We start from the raw sequence: 26,195 nt of genomic DNA on the forward strand, positions 1-26,195 counted from the left end.
CACTCTGCCCGCACGGTGTTAGATAATTCAAGGCGCCACGCTAATGCAAAGTTTTTATTGTCACACAATTTGTGCATTGCATCACTGAGTCAGAGTGTGTTCTTCCTGCTCACAGGAGATTTGAACTTCGCTCAACTCTTTTTCAAGCTTCGTCGCCTTGGAAGGCGAATCAGTCATTCCCTGGGCTTGCTCCTCGCTGAGGGAATGCGGCGGTTCTCGCTCCTCTGATGTTTCTCTTGAGTGCGCCGCCTCTTTCCCCTCTCTCTCAATGCCTGACGAACTGGCTGTGGGCGGGCTGTGTTCCGACGTCCCATAGTCCGCTACTTCCTGATCTTGACTCTCGTTTAATGATACCAAGTCTTCGTCTGAAGTAAATATATAATTTTCGTGCTCGTTCAAAGGAAGTTCGAAATTTCGTTTCAGCAGCTGCTGGGTCTTCAGTAAGACGCTTTTTTTGGACCGGTAGTCATTTATGTGTTCTTTCATAGACTGGATGTACTGTACTTGGTCCGGGAGACGCGACTCGATAGTGCTGTCGGACATTTGCGTAAGTCTGTCGTGAACATCTTCGGCGATCTGCAACAGGTGCCCTAAGTAGCCTGGTCTGATCACTTTTGTATTCTCTTGCCGAGTCTCGTTATCGTTGATTATTTGAAGAATCTGCTGAGGGATGCAGACTGACTTCAAAATGTGGAAATGCAAATCTTTACACGAGACAAGCGCCAATGCGTCATGAAAGATCAAAACGACAATCGAATGAAGAAAATTATTGAATTTATAATACAAAAACAAATCCATGCATAAATTAAATATGCCTGCGTTCATGAAGGCTAAGAGAATACTTTCGTAGTTCAAACTTACCAACGTGTGGATCATTTCCATGACTTTAAGCCGAGTAATGCCAAACGTTTCGATCTTCCCTACAGTTGTGTTTATGACCTCGTCAGGGGTTCTAGTCTTCAAAAAGTCTTCTAATAGACCCAAATGTTGCAAAAAATACCTGGAAATAGGAGGCAGGTCATCAATCGGTACATCGTCCGCTGGCGTAAACTTTTCGGCGGCTTCGCGTTTAAGCATGCTGTTCAAGATAACGAAGGCTATTTCGTGCGATTTTTTGCGTTCTGAGGCCGAGCACTTGAGAGAGGTAAAAATGCTCGAAAAAAATGCCGAGATGGTTTCTAAGTTCAATAGAGAATTCAATTCTGGAAGCCCAGTTAATTCCAACAGCACTCGAGCAGCGTTGGCACTCACGCTACAGTCTGAGTCCGATCCTACCAAATCCGAGAGTTTTGACAAAATACCAGAGTTTTTCACCCATTCTATCACTTCTTGGTCACTGTCGATATTGGAAACAACCTTCAAAAAAAGGTCGATAATGCCCTCATCTTCGAGATGCAGCAAAATAACGTTGAAAAAATCTGGCATTTTCATAATTAGTCTGACCATCTTGAGTCCTAAGTCATCCAAAAGTGAAGCGAGAACTTTGGAAACAATATCCATGGTGCCAGACTCCGAGGAAGGCTCATTGTAAGAACAAAATTTGTTGAGTAGCTCGTTCAGCAACTCAGGCTGTTCGAAAAGGCTGGTCGTAATATTAGCGTTTCCGGCTGACAGCAGGTCGGCTGCCATCTTTTTCAACCTAAAGGTCGACTTACGCTGGTCAGCAATCATTCTTTGACAAGTCGCGAACCGCGCGCAAACGGATCAACAGGCAACCACCACGTGGCGCGGGCGCCTGCACCTCTCCTGCCGGAGATAACGTAACGCGTGATGGAAGGCTTGCTGTGTGTTACGAACCTCAATTGTTTCTCTCTATCGGAGTCCTCTTCCTCACCGCAGTCTTTTACCACGTAGTAAACCAGTGCACGCAAATTCTCAAGTTTTACGAGTCTTAACGGATGTATGGGTGTGACAATAGGGGTCTTAGTACACATTTCGAAGGTTTGCAGACAGAATGCGACATCCGGATTTATGGCCGCTTTCTATTACACCCAAAAAGTAGTCGCAGACCGGAAAATCAAACCAGCCACTTTCAGAGCGCACGAGTGTACCCATACTGAACAACCGTACGGCATTTGGCTTACACACTCGAAGAAAGTGTGGACGAATTTCTGTTAGGAGAGACCCGCTATCATTTTCGATAACAGAATAGTACATACACTTTGATTAAAGACTGATTGTCATTTTGCACATCTTGAAACACTTCTTCATTCTCTAGAAGGTCTTCAATAGTAAAATCGGATTTCGACAATATTGTGTCTATGCTCAAGCTCTTGTTGGTGAATAGGTTGCCAAGCGTTCCCCAGAACAGAAAAGGTTGAAACATGGAATAGAATAAGAAACAGGTCGTATCAATGTGGTGGTTGTTCTTTAGGTGGTGGTGTTCGCTATTATAGTTGTATACCAAGGTCTATGCGTTTGAGAAAGTGTCAAAAAATCGAATACAATAAGGCAGTAAAGAAACGTACTATTTAGACCTTAAAATAGAACTCGAGTAAACGCACCATACAATAAAAATTAAAAGATTGTTTAGCGGGCTGTTTGTAAGCAAGCAATTACGAGCCAAATCACGATCTTGCGCTTTACTCGGGGGTTGTTGTTTGATGGGTGGTGGGAGTTCTGACAGTGATTTATTTACAGTCGCTTTTTCATTAAAATACCTCACTGACCAGTGGTCTTCTGGACGAGAAGAGTGCCTCGAAAAAGTGCGTTAGATAGAAACCTAGTTCAGAGCCTCGAAGAAGAATGCGAGCTAAAAAAAAAGGCTAGGAGAAAAGCGCTGTTCCTGTCAAAAAAAACGCCACAGCACTTTGTCTATCTACAGATTTTGAGCTCAGAAAGGTGGGCTTATGTGGCATGAGGGGTGTGACTAGTGTTGATTATGGAAGGCCGTCGTATTTTCAATGTTGCGGTGCCGGGTCGCGCTCGAAGCTCGGGATGAAGTACCGTTCGACTTGCAACTGCTTAGAGAGATCAGGGACGTGTCGCAAACACTTTTTGGGGGCACGAATGCGAGAAAGAGGTTTCGAAATCGCGCGGTCCGAAATGTATCGCGGAGGAGTGAGCAGCGAATTCGGGCGAGATAACGAGTAAAAGTTTGAACAAGTGCCGTCAGATTAGGGGTGAAGATAGAATATAGAAAATTGTAGCCGAAATGTAGTCGCGACCGAGTAAAACGGGCGTGGCTTTAAATTGCTGTGATTGGTAGGATGGGACAGTTTAAGACTAGTGTGATCTTACATTATGTATTGACATACTGCTTTCACGCGGAACAGCGAGGGTGGCGTTTAGGCGGTTTGACGACGGGGATGAAAGTCGACATTAGTTTACTTCGACGTGTGTAATATGTTGTTTTTGAACGAAGCGCACTTTAACTACAAAACAGTAACTACAGTAAATTTTGGCTCTTGTCTAGAACTTGGAAACAGTGCAGAAAATATATTGGTCATCAGTCTGTTTAGTCTCAAGTTCAGTGCCTCATCCTTTCCGGAAATAACGTTCGAGCTGAAATTAAAAACAGATTTTTTTTCGTCGACTTGAACAACAATTTCGAAGTTTTCTTTAACGACCTCCACGTGCGAGAAATGGTTTTCTAGGAAAGAAGCGATGCGACATAGGTCGTCTTGTTTATCGTTGGGGGGGAGGCTAGGTTGAGCGCCAGATAAATCGTTGGTGGCAGAGCGGTCCATAAAAGCATTGGGATTGATTTGGATGTGGGCTAGAAGCCCGATGATAGAGTCTGCGATCATGTCGTCGTTGAGGGTGGAATTCCACTTGAGGGTTACTTCGTTGTCCCCGGTCGAAATGATTAAAAGGGATCCGCAGGACAGAGCGGGATGGTCTTCGTAGTTGAAGGGTCCTTCGACGAAATCGAACATCTGCGAAAGGTACTGCTTGATATCTTTGAATTTGACTGAATGCAATTCTAGCTTCATGGTTTGCAATATGACAGTTGTGGTGAGGTTCGAAAAGTAATGAAGGTCTCGAAGATCGACCAAAATTTGGTCAAAGTCCTGGAGAATAAAGACACCGTTGATCGATACTATGTTAGAATCCTTTTCTGCCACGTCCAGACCTTCTGCATCTTCTGTGGGAACGTCTGTGTCCATAGCTGTTGACGGTTCTGTTCTCTCATTATTATCTGAATTGTACTGAGTGTCCGGTTCGGCACTGTCGTTATTTTGGTCGACGTCCATTTGTTCCGACTCTGCGCTGTCGGTATCGCAGTGCCGTTCCACGATCCTGCCCACCACGCGACAGTTGATGTCCTTTTGGAAGGGTATCTCGATCGTGGTGTTGTTTTCCGGACTCCAGACTTTGACATTTTGCCCTTTGTACTTTTCCTCGATTTTAAGCCGCAAGTTCTTCATTTCGGCCCGAGCGCCGTGAACAAGTATGATGTGGGGTGGATTGAGAGCGCCGATGAATTCCATATTTTGGGAATAGCCTACGTGAGCAGAAAAGGATACCGAATGAACAGCCAATTTGAGCGGTACAATTTTGCCATTCTTTAGTATGACGTTCGGCGGCTCTTTCAGAATCTCGTGAGCCAGCGTGTTTTCTACCGTATAACCAGCCATGATCACTGAGTTGCGTTCGTCGGTGCACCACCGGTCGAATATATCGCGAGACAGGCCAGACTGAAGCATTCCCGGACTAGAAAGAACGATGCAGGGGTGGCGGTCATTTAGGTCGTCCACGCTTCGAAGATCGCGAATGAATTGGAAATTAAAAGGGTTTTCGGACGCCATTCTTTTCTGAATAGAATCCACCATCATATCCACGTAAGTTTGATAAACTGTCATACACTTTTTACCTAAAGAAGTCGCAAAATAAACGGGGACCTTCTGAAGGTCTGGATGCCCTTTCCAAAATTCATCGATGATTAATAGGAGTTCTTGAGCTCGCCCGAGAGCAAATATAGGCAGAAGAACTCGACCCCCTCCCTTGATCGTGCGGACTATCTTATCCATCAGTCTAAATTCACGGTCCTTACGAGGCTCCTGATCTTGAATTCCGTAGGTAGACTCGACAATCAATATATCTGGAAAAAACGCTGGAAGCTCGGCCTCTTTCAAGTGCCTGTCCTCTTGACGCGAGTAATCACCGGTGTAGAGGATTTTTATTCCTCCAACTTCAATCATGAACATGGCTGCGCCGAGCACGTGGCCTGCGTTGTACGACCAAAAGCGCATACCTTTGTGGGAAATTTCCTGGTGGTAGTGCATTGTTTCGACTTTCTTCATGGTGCTGCGCAGATCCGACTCGTTCCACACGCCATCATGTGTGATCTTGATAGAATCCGTCAAAATCATATTGCTAATAGCCTTGGTGGGGTGTGTCATGAAAACCCGGCCGTTGAAATCAGTATGTTGCATCAGGTAGGGCAACGAGCCAACGTGGTCTACGTGGAAGCTGGAGAGCGTCGAAACAAACCCAACAAAAAGATTGAGGATCGTCGAATTAGAGGGGAATGAGGCAAAAACAAATTGAACAAAAAATTGGAGAAGCTATGGAAGTAGAAACGAACTGCGATATGAGGACGGTGTCAATTTTTGACATATCACCTAAATGCTCAAAATAGGGTCTCGCGTCGTGTTTTTCGTAGGCAGGGTGCGCACCGCAATCTAACATGAGCCTTTTGTTTTTATATTCCAAAACAAAGCAAGATCGACCGACTTCATTTCCGGCGCCCAACGTAGAAAATCTGAGTACAGAATTACCCAGTATGTGGGTTTCGCTTGAGGCTTGTTTCTTCATGGAATAGGCCATAACATGTTGAAACAAGTACTTACTGAAACGAAGAGAATATGAAAAAAAGTACAAATTTTGGATTTTGGGTGTCAAAAAGCTGATTTTTCTATTAACTCGGGGCAGGCAGAGACGCAAACTCTGATTTTTTTAACCGAAGATAAGCCCTCGGTGTTGTGTCGACCGGCTAGTGTGTTGTATAATTGGTTAGACTCTTTTCGAAGAACGTTAATATTTTTTAGTGAGAATTTTAATACACACCTCAGTACGAAGCTCGGGTTAAAAAAAAACTATTGGCTTCATTTCGTTATAGATCGTTCGCTTTATTTTTTACGACTCTGTTATCAAATATCAATACCGACAGAAACATAGGTTTTGTGATTATACTTTTGTTTATAAGGTCTTTTCTGTATGATGTTATCAATCTCTAAAGGGGTTGTTCTGGCTTATTTTGCAGATTCTACATGCACTCAAAGCACATTCAAACTATCCACATTTGTACGTCCCTTTTCTTGAGTATGCTAGAAAAGCTAGTGACGGTTGTTCGCTGAATAACCCCACTTTTGTGCGAAAATCACCTCACAAGACCCATCAACCTCTCAGGGCCTGTCTCGGCTGACGGGGCTCAGGGAGGCGACTTTTGGTCTTTGACGCCAAAGGTCGGATTTTCGCTCTTTTTGGCGGTGGCCTTCCTTTTTGAAAACGAAAGTAGCAAGCTGCAGAGATGACGAAGTGAGCTCGAAAAAAGTACTAATTGAAATGCATCTCACCAACGTTTTAGTCGGCAACGCGGAAGTCTGAGTCCCGCTTCGTCCCATTACAACAGCGTCGATTCATAGCGAACAAAGCAAGGCAAGAGAAGTCTAGGGCTTTTAGAAGATGGACGAATCAGATAACAGATAGGATGAGTAGCTTGGCCTTCATGCCTAGTTCGCTGATGGTAATTCAGACGTCTCGCTTTCACACAAGTTCGGCATGTCGGAATAAAAAAGATTACTATGAAATTTTGGGTCTTAGTCGAAATGCCTCTAAAGATGAGATTAAGAAGGCATACAGAAAGTTAGCGATGAAATACCATCCGGATAGAAACTCCGATCCCTCTTCTCAGGAAAAGTTTAAGCTTATATCAGAGGCCTATTCCGTGCTAAGCGATGATAAAAAACGCCAAATCTATAACCAATTTGGCGAAGAGGGAGTGAGTGGATTTGGCTCTGCCGGCCCGATGGGCGGCATGTCACCTGAAGAGATATTTGCCCAGATGTTCGGTGGAGGCTTTCCAGGCGCTGAAAATCCATTTGTAAATTTTTCCTCCGAGGAAAAATTTACACAAGACATCGATCATGTTGTCTCGGTCAGTCTAGAGGATTTATATAATGGAAAGGACATAACCATCGAGCACGTTCGAAAAGTTATATGCGGCACTTGCAACGGAAAGGGTGCAAAACCACCATACAGCCCCCAAGTTTGCAGTGTTTGCAATGGCACTGGACAGCGGGTAACAACGAGGCATCTGGGTGGTATGTATCAACAGACAATCAACCAATGTAATGCCTGCTACGGAAAAGGTGAAACCATCCCTTCTTCTCACTTGTGCACCGAATGCGGCGGCTCCAAAATTGTCAGTAGGGTTGTCAGGAAGTCTATTAATATTCCGAGAGGCTCGCGTTCCGGCGAAGCAATTGTGTATCCAGGAGAAAGCCATCAAGTGCCAGGTGCAAAATCTGGAGACCTTCGCATATGGATAGAGGCCAAGCCCCATCCTGTGTTTAAGAGACTAAAAAATGATGGCCTGCTTGTTGAGCACACGCTTCCTTTGACCAATGCGCTCTCCGGATACGAATTCGGTATCAAGACCTTAGATGGAAGGCAGCTTATATTAAGGGAAGTGAGTGGATCAGGTAAAGTCATTAAGCCAGGGACTATTAAGATGATTCCAGGAGAGGGCATGCCGTCCCGGAAAACGGGATATAGTGGTAATTTATACGTTCGGTTTAACGTAGAATTTCCAGATGCCTATATGTTACCGTCTGAAAGTGTCAAAAGCTTAAGCACATTGCTAAAACAAGTCAGTTTCGTACCGAAAGCGGAAAAGTTAACCGACCTTCCTCCAGGTGCCACTCTGGCAAGAGTTGTAGAGGCGCCTCCTGGCGTTGTGCTAGAGGAAGAGGTTTCAGACATACCAAATTCCGGAAAGCGCAGGCGGTCAAGAACCTCGCATTCTAGTCAAGAACAACAGTGCACTCAAATGTAGAGTGTACAAAGTACGTGTTGATAGTGTCGAATCAGTCACTCTATTCAAGGTGTCTCTAGAAAATCTATTCTTGGCATTGATGCCAAATTTTGTGCTAAAAGCTAAATGCGGTATCTTCATCAGTATTCTATTTCTACAAGCGATTTGTGCGCCATCAAAAATTAAATTCTCCTTTACGTAGATGTAGAAATGTGAAACGTCGACGAGCCATACGACAAGGCAATCTCTGTTTTTGTATTAGTTTGTTTTCACGGCTAAGGTGTCATGTAACACAAGGCATGACGATGGTTTTGTGACGCGAGTGCATTGCATCAAACAGCCCTTTGCGACAGCTGAAAAAAGAGGCATGCGATTAAAACATGCTGTTTCTTCTAGTTGGAGGGTAGCAGAAGAGACTGTCGTTGCTAATCCCAAAAAAAGGAAAATGTGTGCCACAATAAACTAGTTACAGACAACAGTTATAAGTTGTCGTTTATGGTGACAATAAAAATATCCAGTCCACAAAAGTTGACATTAAATTGAAGCTTAGCTTAGTTTTGGCTGCATGCTTTTTCAATAGACCTCGCTGGCATCTAGGCTCCGCTTGTAGAAAGAAAGGAGCCGAGATAAAATGTTTGACACATACAATTAAGCAGCCAGCAACTGTTTTTTTCAAAAGTGACTTTTTCCTCAGTGCCTTAATAACAGGAGGCTCACACTTTGTAGATTTGCCTGCCTTCGCTAGCGCGTTATTCATTTTTTACGATTCTGAAAGTAAAGGAACAAAGCAGGTTGAATAGCGAAGTTAAATTTTGTCCATTAAACAAATGGCATCGTAACGATCTAGATTCCTTACTGTATTTTCGTATGCGCAAAAATAATACCAAACTGTTAAAGCCACACCAAAGGTATTTTACTCGGTCGAGATCTTTTGAGGCGATTTTTTATTAGCACCTTTAGCGTTTAGTATTGAAACTTCCACAAATAAAAAAACGTTCAGCAAATTTGTTACAGCGCGCTCTACCTGGCAAATACGGGCCCGAGCCTACTCGACAAAGAGAGAGTAATTCAGTTAGCATTTAAGACAGAATGCCACGCTGAGTGAGGAGCATGTTTTGTCCCTTTTTTATGCACATCCCCCTATCGGTGAATACGAAGAAAATGAACGTTTTTTGAGTGAACTTTAGAGTATGCAAGTTTACGTAAAAGTCTGGTTTTGCTCTATGTGATTGGCCATTCGATCAAAGCTTATTCTATATTTACAGTTTTGAACATTTGGTATTGGACGCTGTGTGCGATCATACAGAAAACAAGTGTTGAATACTGGACACGATTCAGCTGGTCTTTGAGAGCTTCTGATATGTATTACCAGATCACAGCTCATAGAACAAATTCAAGCCTGAAATATTTCTGGTCTAATCCTAAAGCTCTCAAAAAATCGGTGACAGGCGGCTATCTGGGGGACATAGATGGGGTCTTACAAAAAGGTACGACTCAAAATTATCAGGTATTTTGCATATTTCTCTATCTACACTGTTTGCTGGATCTTTAACAGCCCTTTTGAAAAAAGAGTAGTACCTTCCAACGAATTTGGAATAGCTGTGCTAATGCAGTTTAATTGAGTAGATAGGAGCCCAAATAACGGCGTTTTTGAGGCGACTTATTTGAACGTCAAATGAGGAAAGGAGGCAAAAGTACTGCTTTCATTTTGTTCAACGTTGCCGTTCTAAATCTATATGTGCTGCGGGTCCGATGTGGCGCGAGTTCATAAAATTTATGAGGCCTTCTACCATGCCTGCGATTTACAGGCATTCCGGCCTGACTATCAGTTGGCTAAAATAAACAGTGGTTGAGCAGAACTGGTTTAAAAGTGCTGCGCGTCTGAATAAACAGGATACAGGAAGCTGCTAGTACATAGTAAAATCGTGTATAGAGCGTACAGATTAGAGGGAACGTTTCTATTGGCGCTGTAGATGCTCTTCATAAGTACCAGAGCGTCTATAGTCCAGTTCAGGACTGAGAAGAGCGCAGTTGGTGATAATCCCGGAAAAATACAAAAGTATTTTTTTTTGCGATGTATTTCATGAATTCTGGAACATCCACGTCCTGGTTCAAAACGCAGAAAATGTAGCTGGAGTTGTCAGAGGAAACCGTTCAGTATCGTTTTTTTATATTGATCATGCATCACATGTTAGGCATATACGTTATGGTTTCTGTAAAGTATGCAGAAAATCAAAAGGGTTGCTAGTACATGAGAGCACAAGTTTTTTGTACAGGATCCTTGGTAGAATTTTGTGCCAGTTGAATTTAGGGGCGCTCTGTCGCAAAAATATCTGTGAAACCCTGATTTTATCCTGCACTAGTTTATATTTTGGAAGCGAGCTGTATAGCTTGCTAGATAAATAGTGTAGATTTCCACACAATTTAGGTAAGGCACAGGATAAAATTTTTTTACCTTTTTAAAAAACCCAGCCATGTCCATTTTCCATTTCTTCTAAAGGGATCATAAACCCAATATAACAAGCAAATATTATAGAGGTTTTTTTCAGACTCTCTCGATAATCTCTAATGGCAAATGACGTCGATGTCATTGGTACGTATGGCATGCCTATACTCCCTTTTTCCTATATTTCGGGCTTGTCACCAATACAGTCTAAAGACATATTGCCATTTGAAGTTTTCGCACGGTATATGTGTCCACGAGAACTCGTATTTTTATCCTCAGTCTGACAGAAGCAACGGCCGAGTTATTTTAACCTCGAGTATATTGTTTTTAACATTTTATCTTTGGTTCACGCATAACTGGAATCAACTTTGGTTATCTAGACCTTAAGCGTAAATTCAAGGATGTCTTACGTGCTTACTGGCGTCAGCATAAAAGTCACCATGAAGGCGAGGATACGGAACAATATGATGTTGCGCAGCACATAGCGTCCAGTATTTTTGCATTGTATTGGGACAAGCCTATTTATGAGCCTCTTAGGAAGGATAAAACGGAAATTATGAACTATTTTATAAAACACATTCAACTCTCGAAAACCCGAGAGGGCCAGTCGAACAATTTGCACCTTAAAACCGCCTCGTCGCTTCCAGGTATAGTAAAATTGGACGGCAGTTATAGTAATTATTTTTTATATTTTTCCACTCCTTCCTTTTACCAAGCGTATTTTTGTCCCAATTTTCTCGAATCGAAGGCCGCATTGGCGACCGAAAAATCAACGATGTAGAAAAAGCCGTACAAGGCATACAGGCAATGGCTTCTGGAAACAACAATGACCTACAACCCATTAAATGTTCGTCAAGATAGCTTATGATCTCAACGCTTTACTTTACCAAATTTTAGTTCGCTTTGGGTTTTTTGATCGCCTCTTTTTGCTGACTACATGGAAATGGCAGATTTGAAAGAAGAACTTGATTTGGCTTCTTCAAAGTGGTACCTCAAAAATGAAGCACACTCTAAGTCAGTTGAACCATATTCCATCAATGGGATCAATCTAGGGTATGAACGTAAGTTTTTCGGTACCTGCCGAAGTGGCTATCTCAAGACGTTTTTTTCTAACAGTTTGCGATGATGAAATACCAACTTTAGCTCGAAATCTGGCGTATGTTCCCCGCAACCTTCAGAACCTCTGAAGGCCTGGATTAAAACAAATCTGCCAAAATCCCAACTGTACTATACTCTTCTAGTTGAGGGCATACCATCTTGCTTCCCAGAGAAGACGATCCGCCTAGAGCTCATTAAAGCACTACAGACACAGGTACGGATGAAGACAATTTTTTTCAATAGACGGTATGTATTTTGATTCATTCTCTAACGCGTTTGGTCTCGTTTTTTCCCCTCTAGTATGGTGTCGAAGTCACAGAAATTTTATCAGTTCCGTACTCGTCAAAAAAAAATATTTACAAACTTCTTCTACCCTCGACGGAAGAATGCGTCCAACTAGATTCTCAGCTCGTCAAAATCAAGTCTGTTTCCCACTACTTAATGCTGATGTATCCTGCAACGATCCTGAACAAACTCGAAACGTCGAGACCTCGAAGGTCTAACAGAAAACGTAAATTCCCTGATGAAGAAAACGGAATAGCAAAAAAAAGGTGCTACGATGCTTCGAAAGAGGATTTTGATAGTTCAGACGAGAATGTCCAGGCAGACGGCGGCATATTGACACCTGCTGCTCCATTCTTTAACGCAAAGGAGAGCCACCTGATTGAAACTGACAGCTTTGTGGCCGACCGTATATTAAGGCAACGTTGGGTGAATAACAAAATACAGTACCAACTGCGCCTGCGAGGTGAAAAGCAGACCATTAAGCTCTGGATATTTGATGAAGACATTTATTCAGAATTTGAATCAAATCGACGTAATGCTGCAATGATGCGTTTCCAACAAGGAAACTACCAAAACTTGAATGTAAATAATTCTGTCTCTCTGCCAGAGATTCAAGAAATTCTAGGCGTAAAGATGGTTAAGGAACAGCTCATGTTCTACGTCAAATGGAAAAAATCTGAAATATACACATTTGTTCCAAGTCCAATTGTACATAAAATCGCGCCGCAGCAAGTAATTCAGTTTTACGAAAGCCGCCTTTCGTTCAAAGATTCACCGAACAACACATCTAGCAACACTCCATCGTCTGCCATTTACCAAGTAAATTCCTCCACTTCACAAAACGAATCCAACTCGGGCGATCCGAACGCTCAACCTGAAACATCCAATAAACTGGAATCACCGAATAAAAATACTACCGACGACCTGCTCAGCATCACCGACATAAACAAATCACTCGAACTGGCCCTCGACGGCGACCATGCTTCATTTTTACAGTAACGATCAGATTTTCAAAAAAATGTTGTTCTCAAAAATACATAAAAAATTTGAGCCTTCATCAAATAAAAGCGCTCTGTTTCATGTGTTGCTATTGTGTTATCTGTAGTACAACGAATGGTGCACCCACAATATTGTGCACAGCTCCACGCGTAAAACGCTCATCATATGTCAATTTGACCCCTTTCCTCCTCTTTATCATCCAAGACATTCTTTAATTCCTCGTGGCTTGTTTTGCTTGATACAGCAGGAAGCTCTTTACCAACCGACATTGCGATCTCGGCCAATATCTCATCTACTCCTTCCTCGACATCTTCTTCTAGTCCTTCTTCTTCATCCAAAATATCGTCTATAACGTCTTCGATAATGCCCACTTTTTCCATTTCTTTGGCAATGCCAATCATTATTTGGTGCAGCTGGGGAATTTTTATAGTCTCGTTGATAGCTACCATAATGTCTGTGCTTTCTTTCATACGATCTACCAATGCTGAAATCGATTGATTCCGTCTCAAATACATGGATATGCTATGAAGGTGTGCCTTTGAAATATAGAGTCTTTCTTTGATTTTTCTGTTTCTAACAATTTCTTTGGCTAGTATTCTGTTTTGCGTTTATTATTCATTGGGTTAGATAATCATGTAAAGCAAATTTATTTTTCAGGTGTATGTTCTTAGTACAGAGAACGTATACAAACATACTTGGCATTGCTTATCCTACCTTTTTTGGCAAGGGTTCTAATCTCCCTCTTAGCTTGAATTTCTGCTTTAGAGATGTCTGAATTCAGAAGTTTACGAACAACGTAATTAGAACCAATTTTAACGTTGAAAGTGTGCGTTAATTCTCACGTCTATTGTTACCAATATGTACGCTCTATAGAGTGAAAGGCCATGAATTCAAGAAATTCAACACCCGTAAACACCCATACTATTTATACTGCGATCGAGTTGCCTCATTCCTAAATTCAGCTCTTTCCGCCACCTGTTGCGCACTTCATCGTCATTAGGTTTAAACAAAAATTTTTGCATAGAGTCCATAAATTCGATGGTTTGTCGAATGTAGAGACTAGTGCCTGTATACTTTCATAATAGAAAATTTATTGAATAGCTGTGGCTAAAAACTAATCTGTGTGAAGCAGAATCAATTGAAAAAAAGTTGAATACTTGTCGAACAGATACATTTAGGGGACGTCTGCGCAGTTATCAGCTAGGCTGAATGTGGTTGCTGATCGGCAATATCCCAGACGAGCCAGCTTGTAAAAAGCGACATGGGTTTATAAATTTTTATAAGGCCCAACTTTTGCTCCGAAGACGCATTTTTGTGTGGTTTTGAAGTAGGGAATACAGATTCGGTATGTGTAGATACTTTAAATTTTGGACCAGAGCCTAGCAACGCTGTAGGCAGAGTCTCGAGACTATAGAATCGAACTACTTAAGAAAGATATAGGCTATGGAATTTTTGAAACACTTTTTTTTTGTCTTGTATAGTAATTGCGCATTATAAACAAACATATTCTAAGACCAGCTCTGGTTACATGGCTGTACCAAATGGATCACACTACATTTAGGTGTATGAATTGAGGTTAGCTGATAATGTCATTGTTTGACAGCACGTGAAGAACGAGTGTGAAAGATCGCGAAATGGTATATGTTAATGAAGCATTGTTTGGACATGATGCAGGCATTTCAGGTTCACAAGATTAAGGGAGAGGGTTAATCAGCTAGTGAAATCTGATCTTTTTTGCGAGGCCGATCTTTTAAATTTTGAAGCTGTGGTCATGGCTTCTCTATCTGCAAAGGGAAGTTCGTTTCATATTTTATAATTTTATAAGTTTAGTCCAAAATTGGATTTGATACAAATAACTAGAACAGACGGTGTTTTCTGGGCCATGTCATTTGTATTAGCATTTCGTTTAAGCTGTGCGACAGCTTGACCGTTTTTGTTCGCAGTAAGGCGATACATAGTATGCCAGATTTATGTAATTCTCTGCAGATAGATGGCCAACCTGATTAGTACATCAAAATATGAAATATATCTGCCACATATAAAAAAAACTATTATCTAAAATAAAGTGAACATTTTAAATGAGATGGTCGTATTTCTTCTGTATTTTGGCACAAAGTACACTCCTGATTTTTGGCTGAGATATTCAAATGTATTTTTAATTGAAAGCAGCATATCTGCACAGAAAATAGATGTTAGGTGTAGCCTAGCTAACTTTTTTATTATCTAGATAAACAGTCCTCAATTGTTGTCAAGAAATGAGGTTGTCAGACAAGATGTGTCCTGAATGGATGAGTACTCCTCATAGTATGGGTGTATGTAGTAATGACGCTCAGCAAGTGTTGTAGCCGTCAGCACATTATTGGCTCCGTATATGTGTATCTATGTGTTGTAGGTTTTAATCTTTTTTAACTCATACATGGCATCTGTGGTGCATAAACCGTGTGGATCGAATAGACTTCTATCATGGCCGTTGAATTCGATGGTGGCGTGATTATGGGAGCTGATTCACGTACTACGACTGGCGCCTACATAGCTAACCGCGTGTCTGACAAAATCACCAATATTGCGGAAAATATATGGGTTTGTCGAAGTGGCTCGTCTGCCGACACACAAGCAGTAGCAAGCTACGTCAAGTGGTATTTAGATATGCATTCTATTGAAATGAACCAGCCTCCTTTGGTCAAGACTGCGGCTCTGCTTGCTCAACAGATATGCTATAATAACAAAGCTTACCTCGTAGCAGGACTGATAGTAGGAGGATGGGATAGCACCTACGGTGGGCAAGTGTACCAGATCACTCTCGGGGGATTACTCCAAAGAGAAAAGTTTGCAATAGGAGGCTCTGGATCGACTTACATCATAGGGCACTGTGACAAACAATACAAAGACGCTATGACAAAAGAGGAATGCGCACAATTTGTATCGGAGGCGCTGACTCTAGCCATGCTTCGTGATGGATCATCTGGGGGCATTATTCGAATGGTCACAATTACAAAAGACGGATCACAAAGAAGTACAATTCTTGGGAACGAGCTGTCTATGGTTTGTTGAGTTGATTTTAAAAGCAGGTTGAGCGTGGTATTGCTAGTGACTAATTGCACTTTGAGTATTTTATTAATGCTGGCTGAATGTGAATATCATGAAAACTGCCAACCGCGACGGGTGCCAAGATTTTTCGAGAATAGAATCAGAATATTTAACATCGTTACCAAAACGAAAAATTGTAACAATACAACTGCAACGATTTATTAAAACAAACTCTCATTCTCTCGCGATTCAATGGCAATAGGGGTCCTCTATCGACGATAAACTTGTTTGAGTTGTATACACGGAGCATAAGGAAGGGGGGTTGCAATTTATTTGGTGCACATTGCGCGATAAGGATTTTTGAAAGTTTTGGAGCAGGGACTTTGAATCGTAGTCGCCACGTTCTGAGGGGAGCAAAAAGCCCTACTTGGGTCAAACAGGACACGTTTAATTTGTGCGTTAAATTTCTATGTTGGCAAGCGCCTTGATGTCAGCTCGCTCTCATATCGGATTTGCCTATCTAGCACGTCTAGGGTGGAAATGCATTTCTTTCTACTGACGTGAACAGGCTGAGGTGTGAAAATATAAGTGAGCGTCTAAAAGCTGAACCCCTTGTAGGAAAAGAGTTTCGAAGAAATACGCATTCAAAAATTGTGCTGGTCGATCAAAAGACGATTGGACGAATCGCCAGGGTCTGGTCAACGTGCGGTGACACCTGATCGCGATAGCTACTATGGGAGAGGATTGCGTTGCGGGAATTGGTGGTGCGTTTTAAAGCGGTAGCGCCGCATACAAGAAATAAATAAAATTTATAACAACTGGTGACAATAATGTAGTGTCGACTTTTCTGTTTTGAAACATCAATCCGTTTTAAAACTGTTCTGTTTATTACCTGCACAAATCATGTCTGACGTTGAAGAGTGCCCCATCGTGTTAGATCTTCGAGAGAAATGTGAAGGCAAATGCGTTGAATTTAGGAAGGCGCTAGATCAGTGCGCCTCTCGTATTGATGGCATAAAAGAGAAGCACCCCGATGCCAGCTGCGAGTTACAATTTTTTGATCTGAGAAAATGTCTAGACAAATGCGTACGTTGCTTCGTAAATAGACAGTGTGCGAATTGCTTTCCGAGAACATTTGTTTGAATCTACGTAATTTTAGCGTTATTAGCCTCAGTGACACATTTGTGTCGTTTCTTAGCTTTTCCTGAGAGAACCTATTGTGCTCTGACCCCGCGATTGCATATTTCGAATATGCGCGACGTGCTTGCTTGCTGCTGTAGGTCGCGCCTAAGCTATTTGCGAAGCTCAAGTGAACGGGGATGTACATATTTTCGGCGTGGCGAAATCCATCGACACTGATCTTTTTTCTATAAATAAAAAAGCTTGTGCGCGAAAAAAAAGCCTCTTGAAGACCGCTTCGGTTTGGGTCGTGTGTTTTCTGCGATGAGCCGGGTTGTGAAGCGGTTGAAGGAGCGCGGCGCGGTGAGGTCGCGCGGCGCCGGAACGGGTTCGTTGCTCTGTAGCCCTGCGCGAAGCGTCCATATGCCCATAAATGTGCATTTTTTGAGCTTGCCGTATTGGCTGTCGCGGATTTTGAGCCATGAGAAAGGCTTCGTCGATTCTAGGGTGAAATTTTTAAGAAAACCACGTACTTGCGAGAAGAATTTTTACAGTCCGCGACTCGTGCTGTGTTGTTGAAAGCCGCATCGACTGCGCACATTCTGGCACGCTCGGTGCAAAATTCGTCTGAGCGTTGTAGCGGGAAAGCAAGCTATTTCCACGACGAGCTAGAATAACATTGAATTTTTTTTTTCCCAGACCTTCCTGCGTCGTCATACTGTACAATAATGAATTATGTAGAGCGTTTGATGGACAGTGTTCAGGCATGGATGAAGGTGAACCCGGCCACTCTTTCCGGCGCGGTTGACATTCTCGTCGTGCCCCAGCAGGACGCGTCTCTCGACTGCACGCCTTTTCACGTGCAGTTTGGAAAGTTGCAGCTCATTAGGCCGTGTGAGGAGAAGGTGGGGTACAGCGGTGTCGCTCGATTGAGAGGGGGTTGAAGTTTTTGGCGTCGAGTTGTTGCGGGTCGTGCTAATTTTTCTGTGTTTCAGATCGAGGTATACGTGAACGGCAAGAGGATAGACGGCCTGAACATGGTGTTGAGTAAGACAGGAGAGGCGTATTTCGTTCACGAGGTGGGCGGTCCCAACGAATTGGCGGAACTCTGTCAACGAGGCGCTGAAGAGAGGAGCGGCCGGATTTCGGACGCGGGTTTGAAGAGTTGCGAGGAAGTTTTGGAGGATTCTCGAGGGACGGCGTTAGTTGACGGTTTAGAGAGGCGACTGCTGAGACAGCCCGGCGCCGAAGAGTTGTGGGGGCGAGGCGAGGCGCTGCCGAATGGTTCGCTGAGGGGCGCCGGTGGTAGCGAGTCGGGTGAATGCGGTGCTGGCGAGGTGGTGGGCGACGCTGAGCTGCTGCCTGCGGCGATGGGCGACGAGGTGGTTGCGACGCCGCTTAGGCTGAGTTCTGACGTGATTGCTGCGGGTCGTCCTCGGTTGTCCGAGCCGGCGTTGAGGGGGGCCGTGGACGGTGAGCGGGTTGAAGAGCTGAAGGAGAGTCGGGTGCGCAGCGCGCCGGATTCGAGGATAGAGGGTTCGAGTTTGAGGGGGCGGGTCGAATTGCCGGCGCTGAAGTCGTGGGATTTGTCCGTTTCGACTGCTCAGAGGGGCGCGAGAGCGCGCGGGTCTTCGGCGCCGGCGGTTTTGGGGCGCCCGCGCTTGGATTCTCGGATTGGGGGAGACGCGGTGCTCGGAGAGTCGAGCGACGTGGGCGTCGACGCTGCGGGAAAGAGGTCGCCGAGCGCGTCGGCTGGGGGGGCTAGAGAGTCGAGCGAGCGTCACCAAGACGCGCCTCAGTGCCTTGGAGTCGACAGCGACGCGGGGTCGAGCGCAGGCGACGCCAAGGGTTCGGTGGACGGCGAAGAGCTTAAGGGGGGGGTGAAGGCGATTGGACGGTTGTACCAAGAAATTACTCCGGACGCGCCGTTGTCTAGTTTGAGCGTCGAGTTGTCGAGTTGCGGCTATTCCTCCGTGGTGGACGGGAAGTCTCCGAGAGAGGCGGATGAGCGTTTCGAGGAGCACCGAATTGCGTACGAGGAGTTCTCTAGAGACCCCGAGGTGCTGTTTAGTCGGAAGGTGGTTGTGCGCATACAGGGACAGTACTACCCGTGGCAAGTGGCGGCGCCGATGCTGATGAGCCTGTTGGTTTACGGGAGCCCGTTGAGGGAGTTCGGCGCGGGTCGAACGGTGGCGAGCGGAGACAAGAAGGTGAAGGAGAACATGCCGAACAAGTTGTGGAATCTGTTCTTCAACTGGAATTTGCAAAAGCAGCAATCGTACTCGGTCGAACGGCAGCACCTCATTGACGAGGACGAGCAAAAACGGATCCGGTATTCCGAGATGGAAGACAAGTACTTCGCGCCGGCGTACGCGCGTCCGAGCTTGATTGGCCCGAAGGCGGCGAGCGACCACGCGAAGAGCGCGGTGCCCCAGCCGCAACATTCAGAGCAGAAGAGTCTTCTGCCGGGCGCGGACGGGCTGTGCGGCGAGAAGGACCTGGTCACGCTGGAGCGGTCCCATTCGGACGACTCGAAAGTTCAAAAGGTCGCGCATCATTCGGCGGCGCGTCAACCTGGGGAGCTCCCCGAGAAGGAGGGCGGCTTGGCCGCGTCTGCGCCGTGGAAAGAGGAGCGGTCCGTGCGCTACGTTCACTCGCTGAAGCCGACGCCGAAGCAGCTGAAGAACTTCGACCTGAAGCCCGGCCTCAACAAAATCGCGTTCAAGGTCAACTCTCGGCTGCAAGGGAAGCAAGAGGTCCAAAGTTCGATATACCTCTGGGAGAGGAACGTCAAAATCGTGGTGTCGGACATCGACGGCACGATCACGCGGTCGGACGTGCTCGGACAAATATTCCCAGTTTTCGGGAAAGACTGGAGTCACAAGGGCGTGGTCTCGCTGTTCAAGAACATTTTGGACAACGGGTACAAGATACTGTATCTGAGCGCCCGAGCAATCGGCGCGGCCAAGATCACCAAGGAATTCCTGATGTCTCTGGAACAGGACAGCACCAAGCTGCCCGACGGCCCAGTTTTCATCTCCCCCGACCGCTCGCTGCACTCTCTGAACCGAGAAGTGATTCTGAGGAAGCCCGAGCTATTCAAGATCAACTGTCTGAACGAGATCAAGCGCCTGTTTGGCGCGACCGAAGGGCCGGGCCCGTTTTATTCCGGCTTCGGAAACCGTCCCACCGACGCGGTTTCCTACTGCGCCGTCGGCATCCCGTCCAGCAAAGTGTTCATCATCAACACGCTGGGCGAAATCACGGGCGCCAGCAAGTCGATTCGGCACACCTACACCAGCATCAACGAGCTCGTGGAGCAGATTTTCCCCCCCTACACAGGAGACACGGAGCAGTGTACAAATAGTAGCCAAGAAGAAAAGTGGAATGACTTTAACTATTGGGAAACGCGGCCCATAATTTTGTTAGAAGATTTAGAAAAAAACTTATAGGTTTTTTTTTTTTGCTTTCCTCTCTTGCACTTGAGAGAGAGAGAGAGCTCGACGACGCTCTGCAGCACCTCGCTCGCCCCCCTCTCCGTCCACCGCGCAGTCGACGTACGTCTCCCTCCTGAACGCCCCCCCCCCCTCGGCACTCACTCCGAGAGTCGCCTCGCGCGGCCCGCGCCCTCGCCTCGCTCGCGGCAACCGGAGCGCGGCTCGCTTCGCCGACCGCAGCGCGACGGGTCCCATCGCGAGCGAGGCGACGCAAGATGATCACACAATCGCATTCGCTAGAACATATAAACATAGAATTGATTTCGTCCATTTGCGCCCTTCCATCGGTTATTTCTAAACGTCTCTCTCGTGTGGAGCAAGTGCCCAGGATCTCGAGCGCCGGCACGGCCTCTGCAGGGTCCGCGTCTTTGCACCCCGAGACCTCGATGCACAAATCTCTCTGCGTCTGGCTGGCCGGGCGCAACCCCCCTCCTCCCGAGCCGCGTCGCCGTTTTCGCGAGTCAACCGCGCGAGCAAAACCCCGCCGGCACACAAGACGTGGCGGTCATCTCGCGTCGCCGGCAAATGCAGTTCCTCTGTGTCCAGGAGTTACTCTAAATTATTCGGCAGTTAGAAAATTTATTCACTATGCCAACGACTCTCAGTCTATGCATCACGACAGCAGCCATGACGAGTTCGTTCTCAAGAACGCGGTTCGCGCCCTCGCGTCCGTGCCCACTACTGGCGTCGTGTATTCGTGTGCCTACGGCTCGAGCATTTTGGAGACAACTAGTTCGCAACTCGACGTTCTCATCGTCGTATCGAGCGACCGACTAAACGAGTGGCACGCCGAAAACATAAAGATGAATGCGAGCCACTATTTCCCCAAACTCCTGCCAAAACTCGCTTACATAATTGCAAAAAAGGTGGCGTATTGAGTTTTTGTTTGGAATTTGTCACTGTCGAAAATTTGTACTGACCTCAATAGTCAAAGCTACAAACACTTTCTCCTGGCGTCTTGTTCCATGTATACGTCGAGCATCCGTCCCACTCGGAGAAGAACCGTTACCGCCCAGGTGGCCCCGCCCAGTATTGGAAGTACGGCGTTATCGGCCTCGACTCGCTTTTGAACGACCTCCGCACTTGGGAATGCTTTTACGTCGCCGGGAGACTGCAGAAGCCGACGCTGAGCTTGCCGGTTCCCCTCGACGAGGCCGCTAGAAAAGAAATCAGCGCATCCATGTGTAGAAACCTGAACGCCTCCCTAGCCTCCGCCCTGCTGATGTTGCCCAAAAGCTTTTCAGAATTCGAGCTTTTCTATACGATCAGCGCTCTCAGCTACGCGGGAGACATCCGCATCTCCCTCGGAGGAGAGAACCCCAGCAAAATAAGAAACGTCGTCCACGGACGTCCGGAGAACATCCAAAAGTTTCGTGCGTTGTACGGTCCGTCTATGCGGTTGTTCTGCAAAAACGGTTTTTTAACGACTACAGAAGAGGCGCTTTACTCGGAAAACCAACCCTTCGTTCTCTTATTCGAGCAAGACATGGACAAACATATGGCGCTCGTAAACACGTACCTTCCCAAACCAATTCAAGACGCCGTCGTCGATAGAAACGGCAACACCCGAGAGCAAGTGCGAGAAAAGTTGAAAAAAGTGTTATATGGAAGAGTCAGAAAAAGCAGCGTCAGGCAATTGGTCTACGGCATTCTTTTAAACTCACCGATAAAAACGGCCATATATGCTTTTTCTAAGTTACGCAAACGATTTTTAAAATTTTAACCGAAATATGTATTTAGAGGCCGCTTGAGCTATTTGTGTCAAATTTCATGATATTTGTCGTAATATCGCTCTTTGTCAAAGAAGCTGTCACACGGGACTCCTCTTTATGAGGCGTCCCCTGTGGCTGCAAACTGCGCGGCGACGTAGTTCTCGCGCGCGGCCCTTCGAGACCGCTGCGATGTGCGGGGCATCGGCCTCTCTGCCTGAACGAACGCCACAGTGCGACAGGTGCAACCCGCCGCCGCGGATGCTCCACACGATGGGGCATCGGTCTCTCTTGCCTCTTTCCGATGTGGCGACGGTCTAACAAGCTAGAAACGACGCGCTTGCGACGTGCGGGGGTGTACATGCGCCTGTTTTTTCAGAAAGGTGGGCTGCTTTATTGTCTCAAAATAAACCAAGGCAGACCTGATTTTAGCCCACGCGATCCGCGCGAAGAACGCGCGGTTTCTATCAGTAGGGGTCACCAGACCATACTATTCTCGTGATGCAACGCGTTTAAAGGGGGGAGGGGCACAGGAGAAAGAGACGAGTGAACTTCTTTTCCACGTGCCAGATAATTTTCTCGTTTTGTGGTATTTCTGTTCTTTTGCAGTGACCCTATTTCAATGTGTGTTACACTGGTTGCAGAATGTGGACGATATTTAATTTGGGTGGTGGTACATTAACAGCGCGTCAGTGGAGACAGCCCTGCACACGTGGGCCGCGGCCTGGCCTGTGGTTGTCGAGCGCGAGGCGCACCTACCACGAACGCGTCATTGACCATTACAACAATCCCAGAAACATGGGAAGTTTGAATAAGGAGGACAAGTCGGTTGGGACGGGTCTGGTCGGCGCGCCGGCCTGCGGCGACGTGATGAAGCTTCAGGTGAAGGTGATAGATGGCGTTGTCGTGGATGCTAAGTTCAAGACATTTGGGTGCGGTTCGGCAATTGCCTCGTCTTCTTTGGCTACCGAGTGGATCAAGGGGAAGACAATTGAAAAGTGCCTGCAAATTAAGAACACGGACATTGCCAAGCATTTAGCCCTACCGCCAGTGAAGCTACACTGCAGTATGTTGGCGGAGGACGCCATTCAATCGGCTATAGCCGATTACAAGCTCAAGCAGGAACAACAGAGTTCTTCTTCAGGAGAACAAGCAGAAGTATGAGCGGGTCTGTTGTTTTTTTTTTGACAGGCATTTCACGCTCATTTGGGGGGACCTTTTCTCAGTGACAGTTGGGCCTTGGTTGGTGAGCCCCGCACGCGCATTTTCTTCGTTTAGCGCTGTGGTGGTGCTCTTTTTTTGTGTGGCTCGGCTTTTGGTTTCAGATTCGTGGCGGTCGCGCATGCCTGATTCACGCTGGTCTTGAGTTGAAGGTGATGTCGGAAATGGCCGCTGGCCCTGAAGGGGGGAGGACGTGTGACGCGGAGGGAGGTGGCACGTCGAAAGGGGTGGTATGGGGGGGACGGGAGGCCCTCCTCGCGTAGGATCGCCTCTGGTTCTTCCCGTTCAAGGGAGGTTGCCGTTATCCAGTTTTTGAATGAGGTGTTTGTTTTGGAGAGCGTGGACGATGCGATTTAGGAACTCGGTTATGAGCGGTTCGCACTGTCTGATTCTATTGTACAGCAACATAATATAGAAATTTTGCTCCACTTTCGTTAGGAAGTAAGTGATGCCCAGTCTGTGATCTGGCTCCTGAACGGATTTTTTTTCGTATTGGTCTAGCAGCTCGTAGTGGTACTGAATGAGGGAAACCACGTTGGGCCAATGTTCGTCGATCAACTGCCGTTCCTTTTCCGCGACGGTTTTGTCTAGACTTGCATCTCCGGGGACGTTGGAGCGATGGTGCATGTATACAATCCTCCAGGAATGGATGCCCGTTGCCGGCGGGCCTGGCTTTTTTTTGACAGGGAGAGCGGCTGCGTGTGTGTAGTCGTCTTGTGTAGGATTTCGTGTTTTTTTGGTAAATTCGTCACAACTGCTGGGCTCACGAATGAGGCAGAAGTAGGCGCACTGGGTGTTTTGGCAGAACTGCTCGATTAGGTGCGGGTAGGACGCTTCCTTGTCTAGCAGGGTTTTCAATTCGCGCTTGAAATCGAGTCTGAGCAGGGTTTTGTGGAAGTACAGGTTTGACTTGTGCAGCAGTGCTTTGTGGAACGTGGAGAGCCAAGAAAACAGTTTTGGGGTGTGCGGCGTGCCCTTGCTCTCGAGGAGCAGGGCGGAGTCGTAGTGCCAAGTGTCGAGAGTTTTACGGCAGAGGTAGAGGTCCAAGGTGGTTTCTCTGAATAGGTGTTGTGCCATGTGGTGCTGAGCAGAGAGAAGTCGGTGGAGAGCTGAGAGTTCGGTTCGCACGTGAAGGCGAATGCCCCGAAGGCATGGGTGAGTGACGGCGTCTTGGATTTGGTTCTCAATTCTTTCTATTTGGTCAATTAGGCTCACTGAACTCGAGCAGCTGTGACGCGGCTCAACCTTGGACAGCTGTCTGTAAACTGAGAGAACGCGAATGCGCGTGCTGATCAGCACGAGCATGTCGGTGGTGAGCCACCTAAAGAAGTGACGGGTGGACGCGTGGGTTTCAGACTCGCTAGTTGTGCCAAATAAGCGCGAGAGCTGCATGAACGCGGCATAGACCAGATGGGACCGCTCATGCAGGGAGTCGATGTAGCCGACCGCCTGCGGGGATGCGATCTGTGCCACCGGGTCATGGTGCATTTTCTCGACGGCAGCAAACGAAAGGAGTGCCGGGACGAAGCGGGCGGACAAATTCCAGTCAGATTCATCTTCGAGTTTCGTTGTCTGTGTCAAGAAAAACGTGAGAAATATTTTTTTTTCTCGCCTCCCTCTCTCTCTACACACACAGTGGCGTGTACAATCTGGCACCTCGTCTTGGCGTACGCCGTACCGGGAGCACCGCGATCTTGCGTGCGCACGCGCACGCGCATCGCGCAGATCACGGCGCGCACGCGCCCTGCTCGGGGGCTTCTCTGATGAGTCCGCCATGGACAGGCCGTCGACAGGCGCGTACATTGACTTTGGAAAGTCCGTTCAGCTTGGCATACTGGAACGTCTCGAGCAGTCGGTAAATATTCTGGACGTGTTCCCTGATCGACGTGATCATGGTGGGCTGGTGGGGTTTGCTTTTTTTTTTTACCCCATTTTGCTTTTGTGGATTTATTTTTTTTATAGTACTAGCAGGTTCTCCTCTTGTGGCGCGCCTTCTTCCAGTCTGTTGCACTTTCGTATACTGAAGACCGCGAGGCTGCAAATTGAGAAAATCACGAGTCACATTCTGAGTTGGATGCTTCACGCGGCTTGAATGCATTTCTCTAACGTGCAGTTGTTCTCTTTCTAACAACCCCTACAATACAAGAGCAGTTATGGAGGGACCTGGTTACCAGGATGTCGCTCCCGAAGGCCCTCCGTGTTCAGAAAGTGCTTGTCGGTCGCGCAGCCTTGGAGAATCCAAGGGCAACTTGTCCGTTGGCTCGAAACGGGGTCGAATGAGTGGCGGCGACTCGCCCGATAAGAGCCTTGTGCGCCAGCCGAATTTGTCGGGGGACGTTAGTCCCAGAGAAGAGAGGAGAGACAGCAGACAGGCCCTCTCTAAATCCGCGGGTGAAATAGCTAATTACGACGTGGGATGTGGCAGGCGGCGTGACAACGAGGTTTCTTTCAACCTTCTGGGAAAAGAAGCGACAACAAGAGTTTCGGATTCGACAAATTCTAATTCTCTTACTACAACAAATTCCTTGGAAGGAGCGGCACCGTCCAAGTCCACTGCCTCGCCCCCCGTTCCTCTTCCGAAGCAGTCTCTTGACAGACAGGCGTTTTCCAGCGATGCGTCGTGCAATTCTGCGGCTACTAGGCATCGGTCTGGCAGAAGAAGGAGCTCGAGCAAAAGTCGGCGAAAAAGTCGTTCTGTGGTCGATAGCGTCTCAGAACAGAAGCTGGAGTCGGGTTCGCTTGGTGGCGGCGGCGACAAGCAATTCACTGCCGTCGACGCGCAGAAGGTGCAGCCGGTCAAACAATACGAGAGC

General features: G+C 46.5%; 7 protein-coding genes across 10 annotated transcripts; 4 read left to right on the top strand and 3 right to left on the bottom strand.

Moving 5' to 3' along the window:
• Nucleotides 1–26: 26 nt before the first annotated feature.
• LOC126304695 (uncharacterized) lies at nucleotides 27–5,783 on the bottom strand. Its single transcript, XM_049991868.1, has 6 exons — nucleotides 5,531–5,783; nucleotides 3,241–5,415; nucleotides 2,505–2,993; nucleotides 2,160–2,410; nucleotides 1,798–1,890; nucleotides 27–1,639 (listed from the first exon to the last, which is right to left on the bottom strand). Exons 1-2 carry the CDS (start codon nucleotides 5,770–5,772, stop codon nucleotides 3,375–3,377), a joined length of 2,283 nt encoding a protein of 760 aa, XP_049847825.1. The 5' UTR covers nucleotides 5,773–5,783; the 3' UTR covers nucleotides 27–1,639; nucleotides 1,798–1,890; nucleotides 2,160–2,410; nucleotides 2,505–2,993; nucleotides 3,241–3,374.
• A 276-nt stretch (nucleotides 5,784–6,059) lies between these two features.
• LOC126304697 (uncharacterized) lies at nucleotides 6,060–8,508 on the top strand. 2 transcript variants are annotated; one of them, XM_049991870.1, is made up of 2 exons: nucleotides 6,096–6,249; nucleotides 6,533–8,508. In XM_049991870.1, exons 1-2 carry the CDS (start codon nucleotides 6,163–6,165, stop codon nucleotides 8,000–8,002), a joined length of 1,557 nt encoding a protein of 518 aa, XP_049847827.1. In that variant the 5' UTR covers nucleotides 6,096–6,162; the 3' UTR covers nucleotides 8,003–8,508. The 2 variants fall into 2 exon arrangements, with proteins under 2 accessions (XP_049847828.1, XP_049847827.1); XM_049991871.1 differs by having other exon boundaries at nucleotides 6,060–8,393.
• Nucleotides 8,509–10,491: 1,983 nt separating this feature from the next.
• LOC126304682 (uncharacterized) lies at nucleotides 10,492–12,809 on the top strand. 2 transcript variants are annotated; one of them, XM_049991855.1, is made up of 6 exons: nucleotides 10,492–10,574; nucleotides 10,808–11,074; nucleotides 11,176–11,274; nucleotides 11,378–11,480; nucleotides 11,571–11,739; nucleotides 11,826–12,809. In XM_049991855.1, the coding sequence occupies exons 1-6, from the start codon at nucleotides 10,550–10,552 to the stop codon at nucleotides 12,807–12,809; spliced, it is 1,647 nt and encodes a 548-aa protein (XP_049847812.1). In that variant the 5' UTR covers nucleotides 10,492–10,549. The 2 variants fall into 2 exon arrangements, 1 of the variants encoding a protein (XP_049847812.1); XR_007553159.1 differs by lacking the exon at nucleotides 10,492–10,574 and having other exon boundaries at nucleotides 10,823–11,074; nucleotides 11,176–11,488; nucleotides 11,826–12,772.
• A 58-nt stretch (nucleotides 12,810–12,867) lies between these two features.
• Nucleotides 12,868–14,140, bottom strand: LOC126304683 (charged multivesicular body protein 3-like). The gene is made up of 3 exons (XM_049991856.1): nucleotides 13,732–14,140; nucleotides 13,505–13,580; nucleotides 12,868–13,406 (listed from the first exon to the last, which is right to left on the bottom strand). Exons 1-3 carry the CDS (start codon nucleotides 13,838–13,840, stop codon nucleotides 12,971–12,973), a joined length of 621 nt encoding a protein of 206 aa, XP_049847813.1. The 5' UTR covers nucleotides 13,841–14,140; the 3' UTR covers nucleotides 12,868–12,970.
• Nucleotides 14,141–14,744: 604 nt separating this feature from the next.
• On the top strand, nucleotides 14,745–16,084 carry LOC126304699 (proteasome subunit beta type-6-like). Of its 2 annotated transcripts, none has more exons than XM_049991873.1 (3): nucleotides 14,745–14,815; nucleotides 15,037–15,121; nucleotides 15,264–16,084. In XM_049991873.1, exons 2-3 carry the CDS (start codon nucleotides 15,065–15,067, stop codon nucleotides 15,858–15,860), a joined length of 654 nt encoding a protein of 217 aa, XP_049847830.1. In that variant the 5' UTR covers nucleotides 14,745–14,815; nucleotides 15,037–15,064; the 3' UTR covers nucleotides 15,861–16,084. The 2 variants fall into 2 exon arrangements, with proteins under 2 accessions (XP_049847830.1, XP_049847829.1); XM_049991872.1 differs by lacking the exon at nucleotides 14,745–14,815 and adding an exon at nucleotides 14,899–14,958.
• A 1,641-nt stretch (nucleotides 16,085–17,725) lies between these two features.
• Nucleotides 17,726–23,325, top strand: LOC126304732 (phosphatidate phosphatase LPIN3-like). The gene is made up of 3 exons (XM_049991906.1): nucleotides 17,726–17,860; nucleotides 17,951–20,379; nucleotides 22,806–23,325. The coding sequence occupies exons 1-3, from the start codon at nucleotides 17,726–17,728 to the stop codon at nucleotides 23,323–23,325; spliced, it is 3,084 nt and encodes a 1,027-aa protein (XP_049847863.1).
• Nucleotides 23,326–23,667: 342 nt separating this feature from the next.
• On the bottom strand, nucleotides 23,668–24,870 carry LOC126304733 (KICSTOR subunit 2-like). Its single transcript, XM_049991907.1, has one exon. It carries the CDS (start codon nucleotides 24,868–24,870, stop codon nucleotides 23,668–23,670), a length of 1,203 nt encoding a protein of 400 aa, XP_049847864.1.
• Between the last annotated feature and the right edge of the window lie 1,325 nt (nucleotides 24,871–26,195).

The sequence above is a fragment of the Schistocerca gregaria genome, unplaced genomic scaffold (assembly GCF_023897955.1).
Source record: "Schistocerca gregaria isolate iqSchGreg1 unplaced genomic scaffold, iqSchGreg1.2 ptg000182l, whole genome shotgun sequence".
In the NCBI taxonomy this organism is placed as follows: Eukaryota; Metazoa; Arthropoda; class Insecta; order Orthoptera; family Acrididae; genus Schistocerca; species Schistocerca gregaria.